The sequence below is a fragment of the Galeopterus variegatus genome, unplaced genomic scaffold, assembly GCF_000696425.1.
Source record: "Galeopterus variegatus unplaced genomic scaffold, G_variegatus-3.0.2 Scaffold714, whole genome shotgun sequence".
Classification (NCBI taxonomy): Eukaryota; Metazoa; Chordata; class Mammalia; order Dermoptera; family Cynocephalidae; genus Galeopterus; species Galeopterus variegatus.
Genome location: NW_007726825.1, coordinates 445,385 through 458,384, shown reverse-complemented (window position 1 = coordinate 458,384; position 13,000 = coordinate 445,385). Strand labels below are relative to the sequence as shown.

General features: G+C 62.9%; 4 protein-coding genes across 5 annotated transcripts in view; 2 read left to right on the top strand and 2 right to left on the bottom strand.

The window, feature by feature from the left end:
* Positions 1 to 325: 325 nt before the first annotated feature.
* On the top strand, positions 326 to 2,223 carry MFSD3 (major facilitator superfamily domain containing 3). Its single transcript, XM_008571735.1, has 5 exons — positions 326 to 1,007; positions 1,378 to 1,525; positions 1,612 to 1,736; positions 1,804 to 1,913; positions 1,996 to 2,223. The coding sequence occupies exons 1-5, from the start codon at positions 326 to 328 to the stop codon at positions 2,167 to 2,169; spliced, it is 1,239 nt and encodes a 412-aa protein (XP_008569957.1). The 3' UTR covers positions 2,170 to 2,223.
* Positions 2,224 to 2,296: 73 nt separating this feature from the next.
* On the bottom strand, positions 2,297 to 8,563 carry RECQL4 (RecQ protein-like 4). Its single transcript, XM_008571752.1, has 20 exons — positions 8,527 to 8,563; positions 8,267 to 8,364; positions 7,972 to 8,112; positions 6,964 to 7,698; positions 6,753 to 6,879; positions 6,290 to 6,421; positions 6,114 to 6,206; positions 5,902 to 6,038; positions 5,426 to 5,509; positions 5,161 to 5,349; positions 4,910 to 5,089; positions 4,692 to 4,833; positions 4,339 to 4,601; positions 3,979 to 4,267; positions 3,755 to 3,884; positions 3,502 to 3,671; positions 3,244 to 3,424; positions 3,003 to 3,165; positions 2,702 to 2,810; positions 2,297 to 2,608 (listed from the first exon to the last, which is right to left on the bottom strand). Exons 1-20 carry the CDS (start codon positions 8,561 to 8,563, stop codon positions 2,484 to 2,486), a joined length of 3,525 nt encoding a protein of 1,174 aa, XP_008569974.1. The 3' UTR covers positions 2,297 to 2,483.
* A 1,208-nt stretch (positions 8,564 to 9,771) lies between these two features.
* On the top strand, positions 9,772 to 12,752 carry LRRC14 (leucine rich repeat containing 14). Of its 2 annotated transcripts, XM_008571734.1 has the most exons (4): positions 9,772 to 9,989; positions 10,408 to 10,761; positions 10,956 to 11,540; positions 11,635 to 12,752. In XM_008571734.1, the coding sequence occupies exons 2-4, from the start codon at positions 10,433 to 10,435 to the stop codon at positions 12,200 to 12,202; spliced, it is 1,482 nt and encodes a 493-aa protein (XP_008569956.1). In that variant the 5' UTR covers positions 9,772 to 9,989; positions 10,408 to 10,432; the 3' UTR covers positions 12,203 to 12,752. The 2 variants fall into 2 exon arrangements, with proteins under 2 accessions (XP_008569956.1, XP_008569955.1); XM_008571733.1 differs by lacking the exon at positions 9,772 to 9,989 and having other exon boundaries at positions 10,320 to 10,761.
* Positions 12,753 to 12,853: 101 nt separating this feature from the next.
* LRRC24 (leucine rich repeat containing 24) overlaps positions 12,854 to 13,000 on the bottom strand; it is a 4,826-nt gene continuing 4,679 nt past the window's right edge. The window contains exon 5 of the mRNA XM_008571750.1: positions 12,854 to 12,928. Within this exon, the coding sequence (XP_008569972.1) occupies positions 12,854 to 12,928 (75 nt within the window). The remainder of the gene's footprint in view (positions 12,929 to 13,000) is intronic.

The window sequence follows — 13,000 nt, the reverse complement described above, 5'->3', positions numbered from 1 at the left end:
CCGGAAGGGCCCGCCGAGCCGGCCCCGCCCCCCGGAAGGGTCCGCCCCGCTCCTTCCCTGCCGGGGCGCGGAAGCCTGGTGAGAGCCGCGGACGCTCGCCTCCCGTGCGAGCCGGGCTTCGGTTCTTCCAGGGTATCGACACCCCGGGGCCCCGAGGGCGCGCGTGCAGATCTGAGCCTGCCCAACTCTGACCCTGTCTGGCTCCAGCCCCAAAGCCAGGCCGGAGCCTGACCTCTGACCACGTGCCGATGGGCCCATCCCGCCAGTCTCCGCCTGGCACCTGGTCTCCCGGCCTCGACCCTGCCCGAGCCCCCGAGCGCTGCCCATGCACGGGAAGCTGCTGCCGCTGGCCGGCCTCTACCTGGTGCAGGGCTTGCCTTACGGGCTGCAGGCGGGTCTGCTGCCGGTGCTGCTGCGGGCCCGTGGCCTCTCCCTGACCCGCGTGGGGCTGGCCAAGGTGCTATATGCACCCTGGCTATTCAAGCTGCTGTGGGCCCCGCTGGTGGACACGCGGGGCTCCCCGAGGGCCTGGCTGGCGCTCAGCACAGCGGCCCTGGGCTTGGTGTGCGGGCTCCTGGCAGCGCTGCCTCCTGCCGAGGCTGGCCGGGCCGGGCTACCCACCACTGCGGTGGGGCTGCTGCTGCTGCTGAACCTGGTTGCCGCTGTGCAGGACGTGGCCCTGGACACGCTGGCCGTGCAGCTCCTGGAGCCGGCTGAGCTGGGGCCTGGCAACACCGTGCAGGTGGTTGCTTACAAGCTGGGAGCAGCGCTGGCTGGGGGTGGGCTGCTGGCCCTCTTGCCCACCCTCTCTTGGCCGCTGCTCTTCCTGCTCCTGGCTGCCACCTACTGGCTGGCTGCTGCCCTGGCCTGGGCTGCACCAGCCCTGCGCCAGCTGCCACAGCCTCAGCCCTCAGGGCCTCCTCGCCACGCACTGCGCCTCCTGCAGGATTTGCTGGCTGTGCCTGGGACCCTGTGGACAGCAGGCTTTGTGCTCACCTACAAGCTCGGTGAGTAAGGCCTCCGGTGAGGTAGCAGCAGGGGTGGGGCTTCAGGGGCAGCTCCAGGTGGGTTCCCAGGAGCTCTGGGGTAGGACCTGCAGGCTGGAGTCCAGCCTGGCCCTGACACCCAGGGCTCTGTAGCTGGGCCTTGTCTCTTGCCCCTCCTCAGCTCCAGCCACAGCCCTGTGGGCCTCTGGAGTTGCTTCATGCTGACCATGGGCTTCGCCAATGCTTAGTCCCATTTCTCTGCCAGCACCAATGGCCAAGGAAGACGGAGGCAGGGCAGGGGCCTGGCTGGGTGGAGCATGATGACTGAAGGCCCAAGTGGGGAGGGTTGGGGCAGGTATGGGGGCCACCTCTGCCCACAGTCTCCCTGCAGGTGAGCAGGGAGCCAGCAGCCTATTTCCGCTCCTCCTGCTGGACCGTGGTGCTTCAGCCCTGGAGCTGGGGCTGTGGAATGGTGTGGGCGCCATGGCCTGCTCCATTGCCGGCTCCTCCCTGGGTGGGGCCCTGTTGTCCAGGCACTGGTGAGTCCTCCCCAGCCCACCCTGCCCACCTCTCACCCCCTCAAATCCCCTGACCTGCCCAACCTCTCCACTCCCCATCTCCCCAGGCAGCCACTGCCCCTGTTGAGGTTAGTGCTGCGGCTCCGCCTTGGCGGCCTGGCCTGCCAGACTGCCCTGCTCTTCCACCTGGACACACCAGGGGCCAGCCTGGGCCATGGCACAGCCCTGAGAGGTAAGGGGCTGGCCCTGGGGTGGGAGGGACCAGGAGCCCTGGGCACTGCTGACCTCTGCCCTTGCAGGAGCAGCCTTGCTGAGCCTGTGTCTGCAGCACTTACTAGGGGGCCTGGTCACCACTGTCACCTTCACTGTGATGATGCGCTGCAGCCAGCTGGCAGCCAGTGCCCTGCAGGTGAAGAGTTGTAGCAGGGGTGACCAGGGGCTGCAGGGCTGGGTGTCCAGGCAGGCCCTGACCGCCCCACCCCCACCCCCAGGCCACCCACTACAGCCTCCTGGCCACTCTGGAGCTGCTGGGGAAGCTGCTGCTGGGCGCCCTGGCTGGGGCCCTGGCCGACGGCCTGGGGCTGCGTCTCTGCTTCTCTTTCCTCCTCGCCCTCTCAGCCCTGCCCCTTCTGGGCCTGGGCATGGCACCCAGCACCCTGGCCTGAGCTGGCAGCTGGACTGGTCAATAAAGCCGACTGTGCCTGAGGCCCAGAAGCCTGTGTCTGAGTCTGGAGTATAACATGCAGCTGCTCTCAGGGTGCAGGGCTGCCTCACCAAAAAAAACGGCTCACAAAAACAACTTCATGTTTTATTCTGCATTTTGGAGCCTCCTCATCCCCACGCTCCTGCTGGTGGGTTTTGCTCAGGTGGTCAGTCACTGTCCTGGCCACTGACAGGTCCACCTTTGCCTTGACAAGCTGCTATATTCGACAACCTCCACATGGGGGCCACAGAGCCAGTGCCCTCCCATGTGGGGCAGTCAGTGGCTGACCAGCAGGATCTCTTCTGTGGCCAAGTGCATCAGGGCATGGAAGCTCAGGTGCAGGTACTTTCTCCAGAAGCGCCGGTCCTGCCCGTACACCTGGGCTGGGTAGCAGGGGCTCCCTACGGTGGACCAGAAAGACACAGGTGTGAGTGTGTTGGCTGGCTCTGGCCTCCAGCCCCTGCCTGCATTGTTCCAAGCCTCCTGGGCCTCACCGATGCCGTGGAAGATGCGGGCCACAGCCCTGCCTGAGAACTTCTCCTCTGGCCGTAGGGACAGAAGTTGGCGGATGTCACGGCGGATCTGGTCCTCCCAGTCCTGCACCTGCAGGTGGGAGGGCGGGTCAAGCTTCCCCGAGCTTTGTGGCACTGGGTTCCACACAGCCCAGCTCTGGGCAGCCCAGGAGATCTTAAGCCAGGCTGGGGTGGGTCCAACTGTGAAGTCTGGTGTACGTGCATGTCACACCTAGCCTTCCCTGGGTCCACAGCCTGCGCTCCAGGAGGGGCTGGCGCTCACCCTGGCCTGCCCTGGCTCTGGGCCCTGCAGCTCTTCCATGCCCACTGGCCCCTGTGCCTTTTCTTCATCTTCCTCAAAGTAGTGGCCAAGCAGATCCTTGAGCCTGGTGCTGCGCTCCTCATTAGCCTGCTCCAGGCAGGGCCCGCAGCTGGGGAAGGCCACGCTGAGAGGGAATGAGCCTGTCAGAAATGCCCACAGGGGGAGGGTGAGTAGCCTCAGGCCCTGCCTACCTCCTCCTCACCTGTGAAAGGCCTGGAAGGTTCGGTGCAGAAGGGCCAGGGCCTCGCGCTCCCGGGCCTGCACACGGCCGTACAGGAAATCGCAGATCTGGTCTCTCTCCTCGCCTGTCAGGTCCCCAGGGCTGCGCAGGTGGAAGGCCAGCTTCCCAAACTCCACAAACACCCCTGTGCCTTGTGGCTTACCTGCCAGAAAGCACGTCAGACACAGGTTGGCAGGCAAGCAGCAAGCAGGGCCCAGGGCGGGGCAGAGGTGGGCATACCTGTCCTGGACTCTGGGTCCCACTGCAGCTGGCGGAGAGCCCTCCGCACGGAGGCCAGCTCCCAGCCCATCGAGTCTGCCAGCTCAGCTACATCACAGTCCACGGAACTGCTGCACCGCTTTCCATCCTCAGGTGGCTGCCGGGCCAAGCACATGGCCACAGGGGGACACCTGCGGGGGTGGGGGAAGTGTGCGTGTCACCAGCAGCCCTGGTTCTTTGTCCCTGTCCCCAGCCCAGCATGGGCTGTGCTCACCTGTTGGCCAGGGCCTGGAGCTGGGCGGGGCCCCCAGGGCAGTGCAGGCGGCAGTGAGCATAGGTAGGCGTCAGCAGCTCCAGCCAACGCAGTGGGTGCAGCTCCAGGTAGCACAGCAGAGTCTCGATGGCTGGGGGCATAGCAGGACTCAGGAAACGTGGGAATGACCCCTCCCCAGGCCCCTCCCCCTCCCGCAGGCCCCTCCCCTCCCCCAGGCCCCTCACCCTCCTCCGGCATGTCCAGAGCCTGCACCGTCGGCTGCACTGGGAGTGTCTGCTCATGGCCTGGGCAGGCCCTTCTGGGTACTGGAGCTGTTGAGTGGCTGCTGTGTTGCTTGGCCTCCTGAAGGGAGGACATGGCCACAGGCCTCTCCCCGCTCTTGTGTTCCTCCTGCTCTGGGGGCGGCCGGGTGCAGGTGCAGGGTGGGAAGGCGAGCTGCACCAGTTTCTTCACGGCAAGGAAGTCAGTGCCTTCGGCATGCACGTGTTTGCGCAGCTCCTGCAGGTCTTTGCCCTGTAGCAGGACAGCTGTGAAGGTGGGGCCGAAGCCTGGGGGGCTGGAGTGGGGGGGAAGGGGGTGCCAACCTGGGGATGCAGGAAGAGGTGGCAGTGGGCAGGCTGCCCGTCACGCCCGGCCCGGCCCACGGCCTGCACGTAGCTCTCGAAGCTTGGGGGCATCCCCAGGTGGAGCACGGCCCGCACATCCGGTCGGTCCAGCCCCATCCCGAAGGCCACCGTGGCCACCACCACCCGCACCTGGCCTTGCATGAAGGCCTGCTGCACCCGCCGTCGCTCCCGGCTGCTCATGCCGGCATGGTAGGCTTCAGCTACAGCCTCTGACACATGACCTTTGGGGAAGAGGAACCAGTGGTCAGTGGGACAGGGACATGCATGCCCAGGGAGGGTTCACAGGGGCCCCAGCCCTGCCTGTGGCTCACCTCTTGGCCCCGGGCCCCGGGCAGCACACAGGCGGGTTCGGAGGAGCGCAGCAACCCGCTCTGTGTCTTCACGTCGGTTGCAGTAAACGATGATGGAACCCAGGACACGAAAACGGTCACCCTGTAGCAGCGCCACCAAGGCCTAGCAAAGACCAGTGATCAGTGTGTGCAGTCAGAAGCTAGGCCTCTGCTGGGGTCCCTCGAATGAGCATACATACCTCCTCTGGGTCCCTATCCATGGACACAGAGAGGTACAGGTTGGCAGGGACAGCAGCTGATCCACTGAAACCAAGCTGTTCGGCTACACCCAGGTGCCGGGCCACGTCACGGGCTGTGCTGCGTGTGGCCGTAGCAGTGAGTCCCAGCAAGCAGTGCACGCCCATGCGCTCCCGAAGTACCTGTGCCAGAAGGTAGGGCCAGTGGTGAGGCTGCCCAGCCCAACCATCTTGCTGACCCACACATGGCTCACCTTACACACGCGCAGGTAGCAGGGCCGGAAGTTGTGGGACCACTGAGAAAGGCAGTGAGCCTCGTCGATGCAGGCAAAGGCGATTGGAGGCAGCTGGGTGGCCTGCGGGAGGCTGACAGGGCCCCCCGCCCCAGCCCCCACCAGTGCCTCTGGTGACAGCATCAGCACATGCACCTGGCCTGCCCGCACCTGAAAGGAGCAAGGTCAGGGGCACAGCCCAGGTCTCTGCCCACTGCCCCCTCCTCCAACCCATGAGGCCATCCACCTTCTGCAGAACTGACTCCCGCTGCTTCCTGGTCATGCCTGAGTGGAGGCAGGAGGCCTTGAGACATGGGGGCAGGCCTGTTACCTGCAGACACAGAAGCAGGGATGTCACAGGCCAGCCAACCCCAGCCCTTTGCCAAGACCTCCGCCCAAAGGCTTTCTAGGGAGAGAATAACCAGACCCTAGGTCCTGGGAGTAAGAGTTCTGAGCTACCTGTGGGAACTGGCCCAAGACCCTGGAGCAGCTGGGTCCCAGTGGAGATGGCTCCCCTTCCTAGTGACACTGCCTTGGGGTGGGCTGGGGGTGGTGCTGTCAAGCTGTGCTTTCCTTGGGGACTGCCAGGTCTGGAGCCAAGGACAGCAAGCTCCTGGCAGGTTCTGGGGTAGGGAGTGGGTTCTGGGCAAGCAACAGCAGCCCAAGAGAGCTGAGATGTTGGTTCCTAGCCATCTACGCTTGCCGGGGACTCTGCCCACACACCTGGTCATCCATGAGCGACAGGAGGGGAGAGACAACCAGGGTGAGGCAGGGACTGCGCTGGGCATAGAGCAGAGCTGGCAGCTGGTAGCACAGTGACTTGCCAGCGCCTGTGGGCAGCACCAGCAGCGTGGAGATGCCTGGGTAGGACGACAGTCAGTACAAGGCTCTGAGGCCTGGCTGGGGCCCCCTCAGCCCCACATAGCTGTGCTCACCAGACAGGATCTGCATGACTGCCTGCTCCTGCCCAGGGCGGAAGGCTCGGTGCCCCAGCCGCTGGAGAGCCTGGAACACCTCAGCTGGTGTCTCTGCAGGTACAGATGTTGGTCACAACGGCCCGAGTCACCACAACTCCTCAGTAAGAGCTGGGGGCCAGCAGATATCTGCTCACCTGCTACCTGCCCTGAGGGCCCTGGTGGGTAGAATGGCAGCATGGCGGGGCTCAGGCGGGGTGCCTTGGGCACAGGCCACTGTGTGGGCACCAGCAGCTCAGACCCAGAAGGCCCTGTGTCCTCTGCACCTGCTTGGGCAGACAGAAGAGGGTGCTGTGGGTGCTCCCTGCTGGGCTGAAGTCATTCTAGCAAGATGGCCACCGGCCACAACTGCCCTACCCCCACTCACCGGGGAGCTGGCAGTGGGCGGTTTCTGTCCTCTGTGCTGCTTCCTCCAAAGTGAGAAAGGACCGAGCACCACCTTTGTCTTCAACAGCCTCCTTCTGGGGAGCTAGGGTTGGGCCTAAGTCAGGGGCTGGAAACCGATGGGGCCTTTTGCTTGAGCCACATGTGCCCCAGAAGAGCACAGCAGCCCCTCCATGTGGTGTTGGTGTGACCTACGCCCCAGGGCAGAAGCCTCACCTGGTTGGGGGCACTGAGATACCCAGTGGCCAAACTGCCCACACCGGAAACAAGAATTCTTGACCAAGGCTTGGGGCCTGCCACCCCCAAAGCACTCTTCTTTCTTCTGCCACTTCTGCTTCCACGCCTAGGGAGTCCCCACAGAGAAGGGTCATGTGGGTAAGAGACAGAGGAGGAGTGTGGGAACCCCCGACCCATGTCACCCTCTCACCTGCTTGCGGAGGAGCCTGCCGCGAAGCGCCCCGCCCCGTGCATAGTGTTTCTGCTTTAGGTTGAGCTTCACGTAGTTGCCCCCATCCCAAAGGGATGTCCTAGGAGACAAATCAGGTGGGCGATGCCCGCTCCCTGCCCTAGTTTGACTCGAGGGACCGAAGCCAGGGCAGCTGGGTGCCAAGTGACCACTGTAGGGTGGAGGTGGCTGTGCCTGTGCAAGCTGCCCTGGAGGCTCTTGCTCAAGTGCTGCAGCCCCAGCCCCCTCAGACAGGGGTCCCGCTGGGCAGCTGCCCCGCTGGGCCAGTGCGGGGCTCCCCCTGGGTTCCTCACTCCGTCTCCGCTTCTTGCTTCGACTGTCACTGGACTGGGGACTCCCTGCACCAGAGTCCTGAGAAGGTGCCTTGGAGCCAGTGCTGGGGCCACGTACGGCCGACTCGCCTGAAGTCACAGCTTGCGATCCCTCTGTGCCCAGGCCAGGCTTGCAGGCCTCGGGGGCCCCACTGTGACACTGCTGCAGCCAGTCCGGGTTTAGGGAGCCCAGCCGTAGGCTCAGAGACTCCCGCAGCTGCTGGAGCCGGCCTGGCCTTGGCTGGGACCCAGAAGGCTGGCGGGGCACATCACTGACTTCTTCTGGAGAGGTGGGAGCAGCTGCTGTGCCTGGCGGCCTTGGGGCGGGCACCTTGGACAAAGTACTTCGTGGAGGCCAGGATATGTGGCCCAAGGCTGGCCTGGCCTGCAAGGGAGAAGACAGACTAGAGGCAGGGACTCAGGGCCCTGGGCTGTTGCAGACTCTGAAGCCTGCTCAAGTCCCCACCCTCAATGGTGGGGCAGGATAAGCAGCGCAGCTGGGACAGAAGAGAGGCTGAAAACAGAGACCACCCCAGCACCTGTAAGGAGAGCGGCGCTCTAGTGAGCGGAGAAGCCTGTGTCTGTGCCTGTGCCTGTGTGTGGAAGGGTGGACAGGAAGGGGCGCCTGGGGAACGTGCACTGCCCGCGCAGCCCTCACCTGCAGGGCGCCCTTCAGGTTGGCCTTGAGTCTCTCCCCATAGTCCTGCACACACCTCCGCGAGCGTGGCCCTGGAGTAGGCTGCGGACTCTGGGTCGCCGCCCGATTCAGGTGGGGCCCCCAGCAGCTGGGCTCTGGCGCCTGCAGGAGACAGTAGAGGCCCAGGCCAGAGCAAGGCTGGTGTGTGCAGAGGTGCCTCCAGTCCCCGACCCCACCCCACCCAAGCGGGGCCGGCCTTTCTCCACTCTGCCCAGTCCGCCGCCGCCGCTGGGCTGGGGTGACGGGGCCAGTGTACCTCCTTGGCCGCCGCGGGGAGCGACTGCTCGGGGCTGCGGGGCCCGCCGCCAGCCTGGCCCAGGACCTGCTTCAGGGCGCGGTACTCCCGGTAGAGCGCTGGGCGGGCGGGCGTCAGGGTCAGGGCGGGACCGGCTCTCCCGCGCCCCCTCGTATAACTTCGTATAATGTATGCTATACGAAGTTATTACGGGGGCCAAGGGAAAGGGTGACTGTTCAGTACAAGCAGTCAGACTTACACAGTGAGAAGTAGTTTCTTACCTTCAGTGTTCAGAGAGTCTGCATGGGAGAGGCACATCCCCAACCACCCAGCCAGCACAACAGGGACCATACTGTATTTCAAGGGCATGTCCCCTCCCCATCTTATCGATCCCCTTCCATTACCTTGACACTGAGGGGTGCCCCTGCCCCCTCACTCCTTCCTCACTGTTCCTGGGTTTCTCCTTGAGACTGCAAGGTGACAGAGGGCTGGATGAAGAGAAGACACGTAACCCCATCTCACCATGTAGGAGACACACAGGTTGCTGAGAACATATAACAGGGAGACCTCAGCGAGTCCAGGAGGTGAAGGAAGGCTTCTGGGAGGAGGTGACATTCACATTAAGATAGAAATGATCAATAGAAGTAAACTAGGAAAAGGGAGTGGTAAGTGAGCCTTCCAGGCAAAGGGAACAGCCCTTTCAAAGCACAGAGGCAGAAGAAAGTATGAGTGGCTTGAGAAGCTGCAACAGGTCAATATGCTTGGTGAGCACTATGGAGTGAAGGGGAGGGAGGCAGGGGTGAGGCCAGGGAGAGACTGTGGGGAGGATTCTAAACTGGGAGGCTTTTCCTGGGTTTGGAAAAGCCTGAATTACCAAGCTCTTCCAGGGAGAATAACTCTGCGGGGCAGATTGTGTAGGCTGGAGCGGAGGTGGAGGCCAGGATGCAGAGAGAAAATTTTCTGGCTTTTCTGCACACTGGGAACAGTTGCAGGGCTGTCTGGATCCTGCAGAGCTCAACAGCATGTCCAGCTCACCACTTTTCTGAGGATGCCCAGCACCCGCAGGTGACAGTGAGTGCCCAGAGTAAGGGCAGTGGCTACCATCCTGGTTCTGCCACTCAGTGAACTCGAACAAGTCACTTCCCTCCTGAGCCTCACTTTGCTCATCTGTACAATGGGTGTCAATGACAGCTACCTCACAGGCTTAGCGATTGGGGACGCGGTGCTGGCGCCGGTGAGTCCGCAGACCTGCGGCTGCCGGAGTCGGCGGGCCGGAGCCCTGCGTCACAGGCTCCCTGTGGCCCCGGGATCTCTTGAGCTCTCTCTGCCTTATTTGAACGATCCCTGGCCTGGGACCTGCTGGATCCCACAAGCTTGAGGCTTTGTCTGTCCACACCGGTTCCCCAGGGGAGAAGAGAAGGTGGTAAGGACTACAGAAGGTGACGGTGGCTCTCTGTCGGGTATCCCTGCGTGGTGACGCCCTGCACAACAGTCCTCTGTGGGGCTCGTGTTGAGGGCTTGGATTTCATAAGCCACGTCATCTGGAGTCGCTGTTCCCTGGGCCCTGGCCCTCTCGTCCTGCCCTGTTGTTCATTAAGCTGTGTCTCCTTCCAGCTCCTTTCTGCTGCCCTTCCTGGAATCCAAAGGCAGCATTTGAGAGCCTCTGTGAGGAGGGTCGGGGAGGGAACCGTGGTGTGGCTGCTGGCCCTCTGGGAGTATCCCATCTCCTCTAGTGCTGATGAAGGTTGGTGGGAAGGGGATTGAGCTTTGTTTTACTTTTGAGGAAGGACTTCTGAAATGTCGTTATGACTTGGGAGGCCTGAACTACCCGTGGGAGGCCCTGTAGAGCAATTGTCTGTCAAAAGCACACACCACTGCGCACGGGAGTGATGGTGCCACACCGTTTTTATGTTCTGCTTAATGTTTTGTTTCCCTAAAGACCACCTTGTGCTTCTGGAGGACAAGGATTGGGGTGTGGCCTGCCCTCCAGGCCACTCTGCCCAGCCCAGTGCTTAGGCACCTAACAGGTGCTTCTCTGTGCCAAGTCCTCCACTAACTGTTGACTCTAGGTCAGGCACTGTGTTGGGCTTTCCCCTCACTGGTGTGTGGAGGGGCTTATAGCCTGGGGTCTGTCTGCTCCATTGAAGGTTGCTCTCTTGCAGGTAGCCGCCTGCCTGGCCCAACACCATGCACACGCTTGTGTTCTTGAGCACACGGCAGGTGCTCCAGTGCCAGCCAGCTGCCTGCCAGGCTTTGCCCCAGCTACCGCGCGAGCTCTTCCCCCTTCTCTTCAAGGTGGCCTTCATGGACAAGAAGACTGTCGTACTGCGCGAGCTGGTACATACGTGGCCCTTCCCGCTGCTCAGCTTCCAGCAGCTGTTGCAGGAGTGTGCCCACTGCAGCCGGGCTCTGCTGCAGGAGCGGCCGAGCACAGAAAGCATGCAGGCTGTTATCCTGGGGCTGACTGCTCGGCTCCACACCCCAGAGGCTGAGGCCGGCACTCAACCTCTCTGCAGGTATGGGCTTATTCAAGGTATCCCTCGGGCCTGGGGGATACAAAGAGAATCCCCTGAGGAGGTTCCCGGCTGGGGTCCTGAGGTTAGGTAGAGTTCAGTGCAGGAGCAGGCACACTGCTCCTGTCCCAAGGTCGCTGGGAGGGAGTGTGGGCCCTGCCTTCTCGTCCCCTGCCTCAGGCCATCCCTGTTTGCAGGAAGCACACACTACGAGTGCTGGACATGACAGGCCTCCTGGACGATGGTGTGGAGCAGGACCCTGGTACCATGAGCATGTGGGACTGCACGGCGGCCGTAGCCCGCACATGCATTGCCCAGCAGCAAGACAGGGCTGCGGAGTGTGGGCCAGCTCCTGTCCCTGTGGAGGTGCGTGTGGACCTGCGGGTGAACCGGGCCTCCTATGCGTTCCTGCGGGAGGCACTCCGAAGCAGCGTGGGCAGCCCGCTGCGCCTCTGCTGCCGTGATCTGCGTGCTGAGGACCTGCCCATGCGCAACACTGTGGCCCTGCTGCAGCTTCTGGATGCAGGCTGTCTGCGCCGTGTGGACCTGCGGTTCAACAACCTGGGCCTGCGCGGTCTGTCCGTCATCATCCCTCATGTGGCCCGCTTCCAGCACCTGGCCAGCTTGCGGCTGCACTACGTGCATGGGGACTCAAGGCAGCCCTCTGTGGATGGTGAGGACAACTTCCGCTACTTCCTGGCCCAGATGGGTCGCTTCACTTGTCTGCGGGAGCTCAGCATGGGCTCCTCTCTTCTTTCCGGGAGGCTGGACCAACTGCTCAGGTGAGCAGGCCCCACCACTGCCCCGCTCCTCCCCTCTCCTCCACGGGGACCCTGTCCTGATCCTGCCTGTTTGTGATCCCTGTATCCCCTGCAGAACCCTGCAAAGCCCTCTGGAGAGCCTGGAGTTGGCCTTCTGTGCTCTGCTGCCCGAGGACCTGCGCTTCCTGGCACGGAGCCCTCATGCTACCCACCTCAAGAAGTTGGATCTGAGTGGTAATGACCTATCTGGCAGCCAGCTGGCACCCTTCCAGGGTTTGTTGCAGGCGGCGGCAGCTACACTGCTGCACCTTGAGCTGACTGAGTGCCAGCTTGCTGATACCCAGCTGCTGGCCACACTACCTATCCTGATTCGGTGTGCCAGTCTCCGTTACCTCGGTCTCTATGGCAACCCACTGTCCATGGCAGGCCTCAAGGAGCTGCTGCGGAACTCAGTGGTGCAGGCTGAGCTGCGTACTGTGGTGCATCCCTTCCCTGTGGACTGCTATGAGGGCCTGCCCTGGCCACCGCCTGCCTCTGTCCTCCTGGAGGCCTCCATCAATGAGGAGAAGTTTGCCCGTGTAGAAGCCGAGTTGCACCAGCTGCTGCTGGCTTCGGGCCGTGCTCATGTGCTTTGGACCACAGACATCTATGGGCGTCTGGCTGCAGACTACTTCAGCCTCTGATCACTAGGCTCTGGGTGAGAGACAAGCCATCCTGCAGTCCCCTTGGTTAGGCAGGGCCTCTGCTGGAGGCCTGGAGGGCTGACACAAAGGCACTGGTCTTAAGTTTCCTGCAGGGTCTGCCTTGCTTCTGGGTGCACGATGAGCCTCCCCTACTCTGCGGTGCCCTGCAGTTTGCCCCACACCTGCTCTGTAACTGGCTGACTATCTCTGGGCCCAGTAGTGGATTCCAGGCCTGCACTGCTTGCTCAGTTTGCATTGGGCTGCACTTGGCTGCCTTGTGGGGTCCTTGTCTTCTCAGTGAATGTTTCTGCGATCCCAGCTGTGAGCTGAGAGGACAGAGAGTTCTGTGGGCCCTTCCCATTCCCTTATGAAGACCCTGTGTTCTGAGGCTGACGTTGGGACAGGGGTTTGCTTCAAGGAGGCTTGGGTCCCCACGTGTTTTGGGACCTCTCATGGTGTTCCCCGCCCTGGCATGCAGCCAGTGGCCTGTCAAGCTGGGCTTTGGGGCTGGAGAGTGTCATCAAGGTACACATGTGCCGAGTGTCTGGAACTTGAGTTTGTGGCTGTGTTTTTCGTCCTAATTGATCAGACTTGTCCTCACTCTGCTGTCACCCCAGCACGGCCCCTGGGCAACCCCGCCAGAGTCGCCGGCTAGTCCTTGGTCCCTTCTGGGCCACCTTGGGGTCCCAAGATCCCACAGCGGCGTCCAGGACCAGCGTGGCGATTCTGGGAGTGCAGCGAGTTTCCCGGAGGGCCTCAGGCCTCCCCGCCTCCCTCCCTCCGTGCCCGGGATTCTCC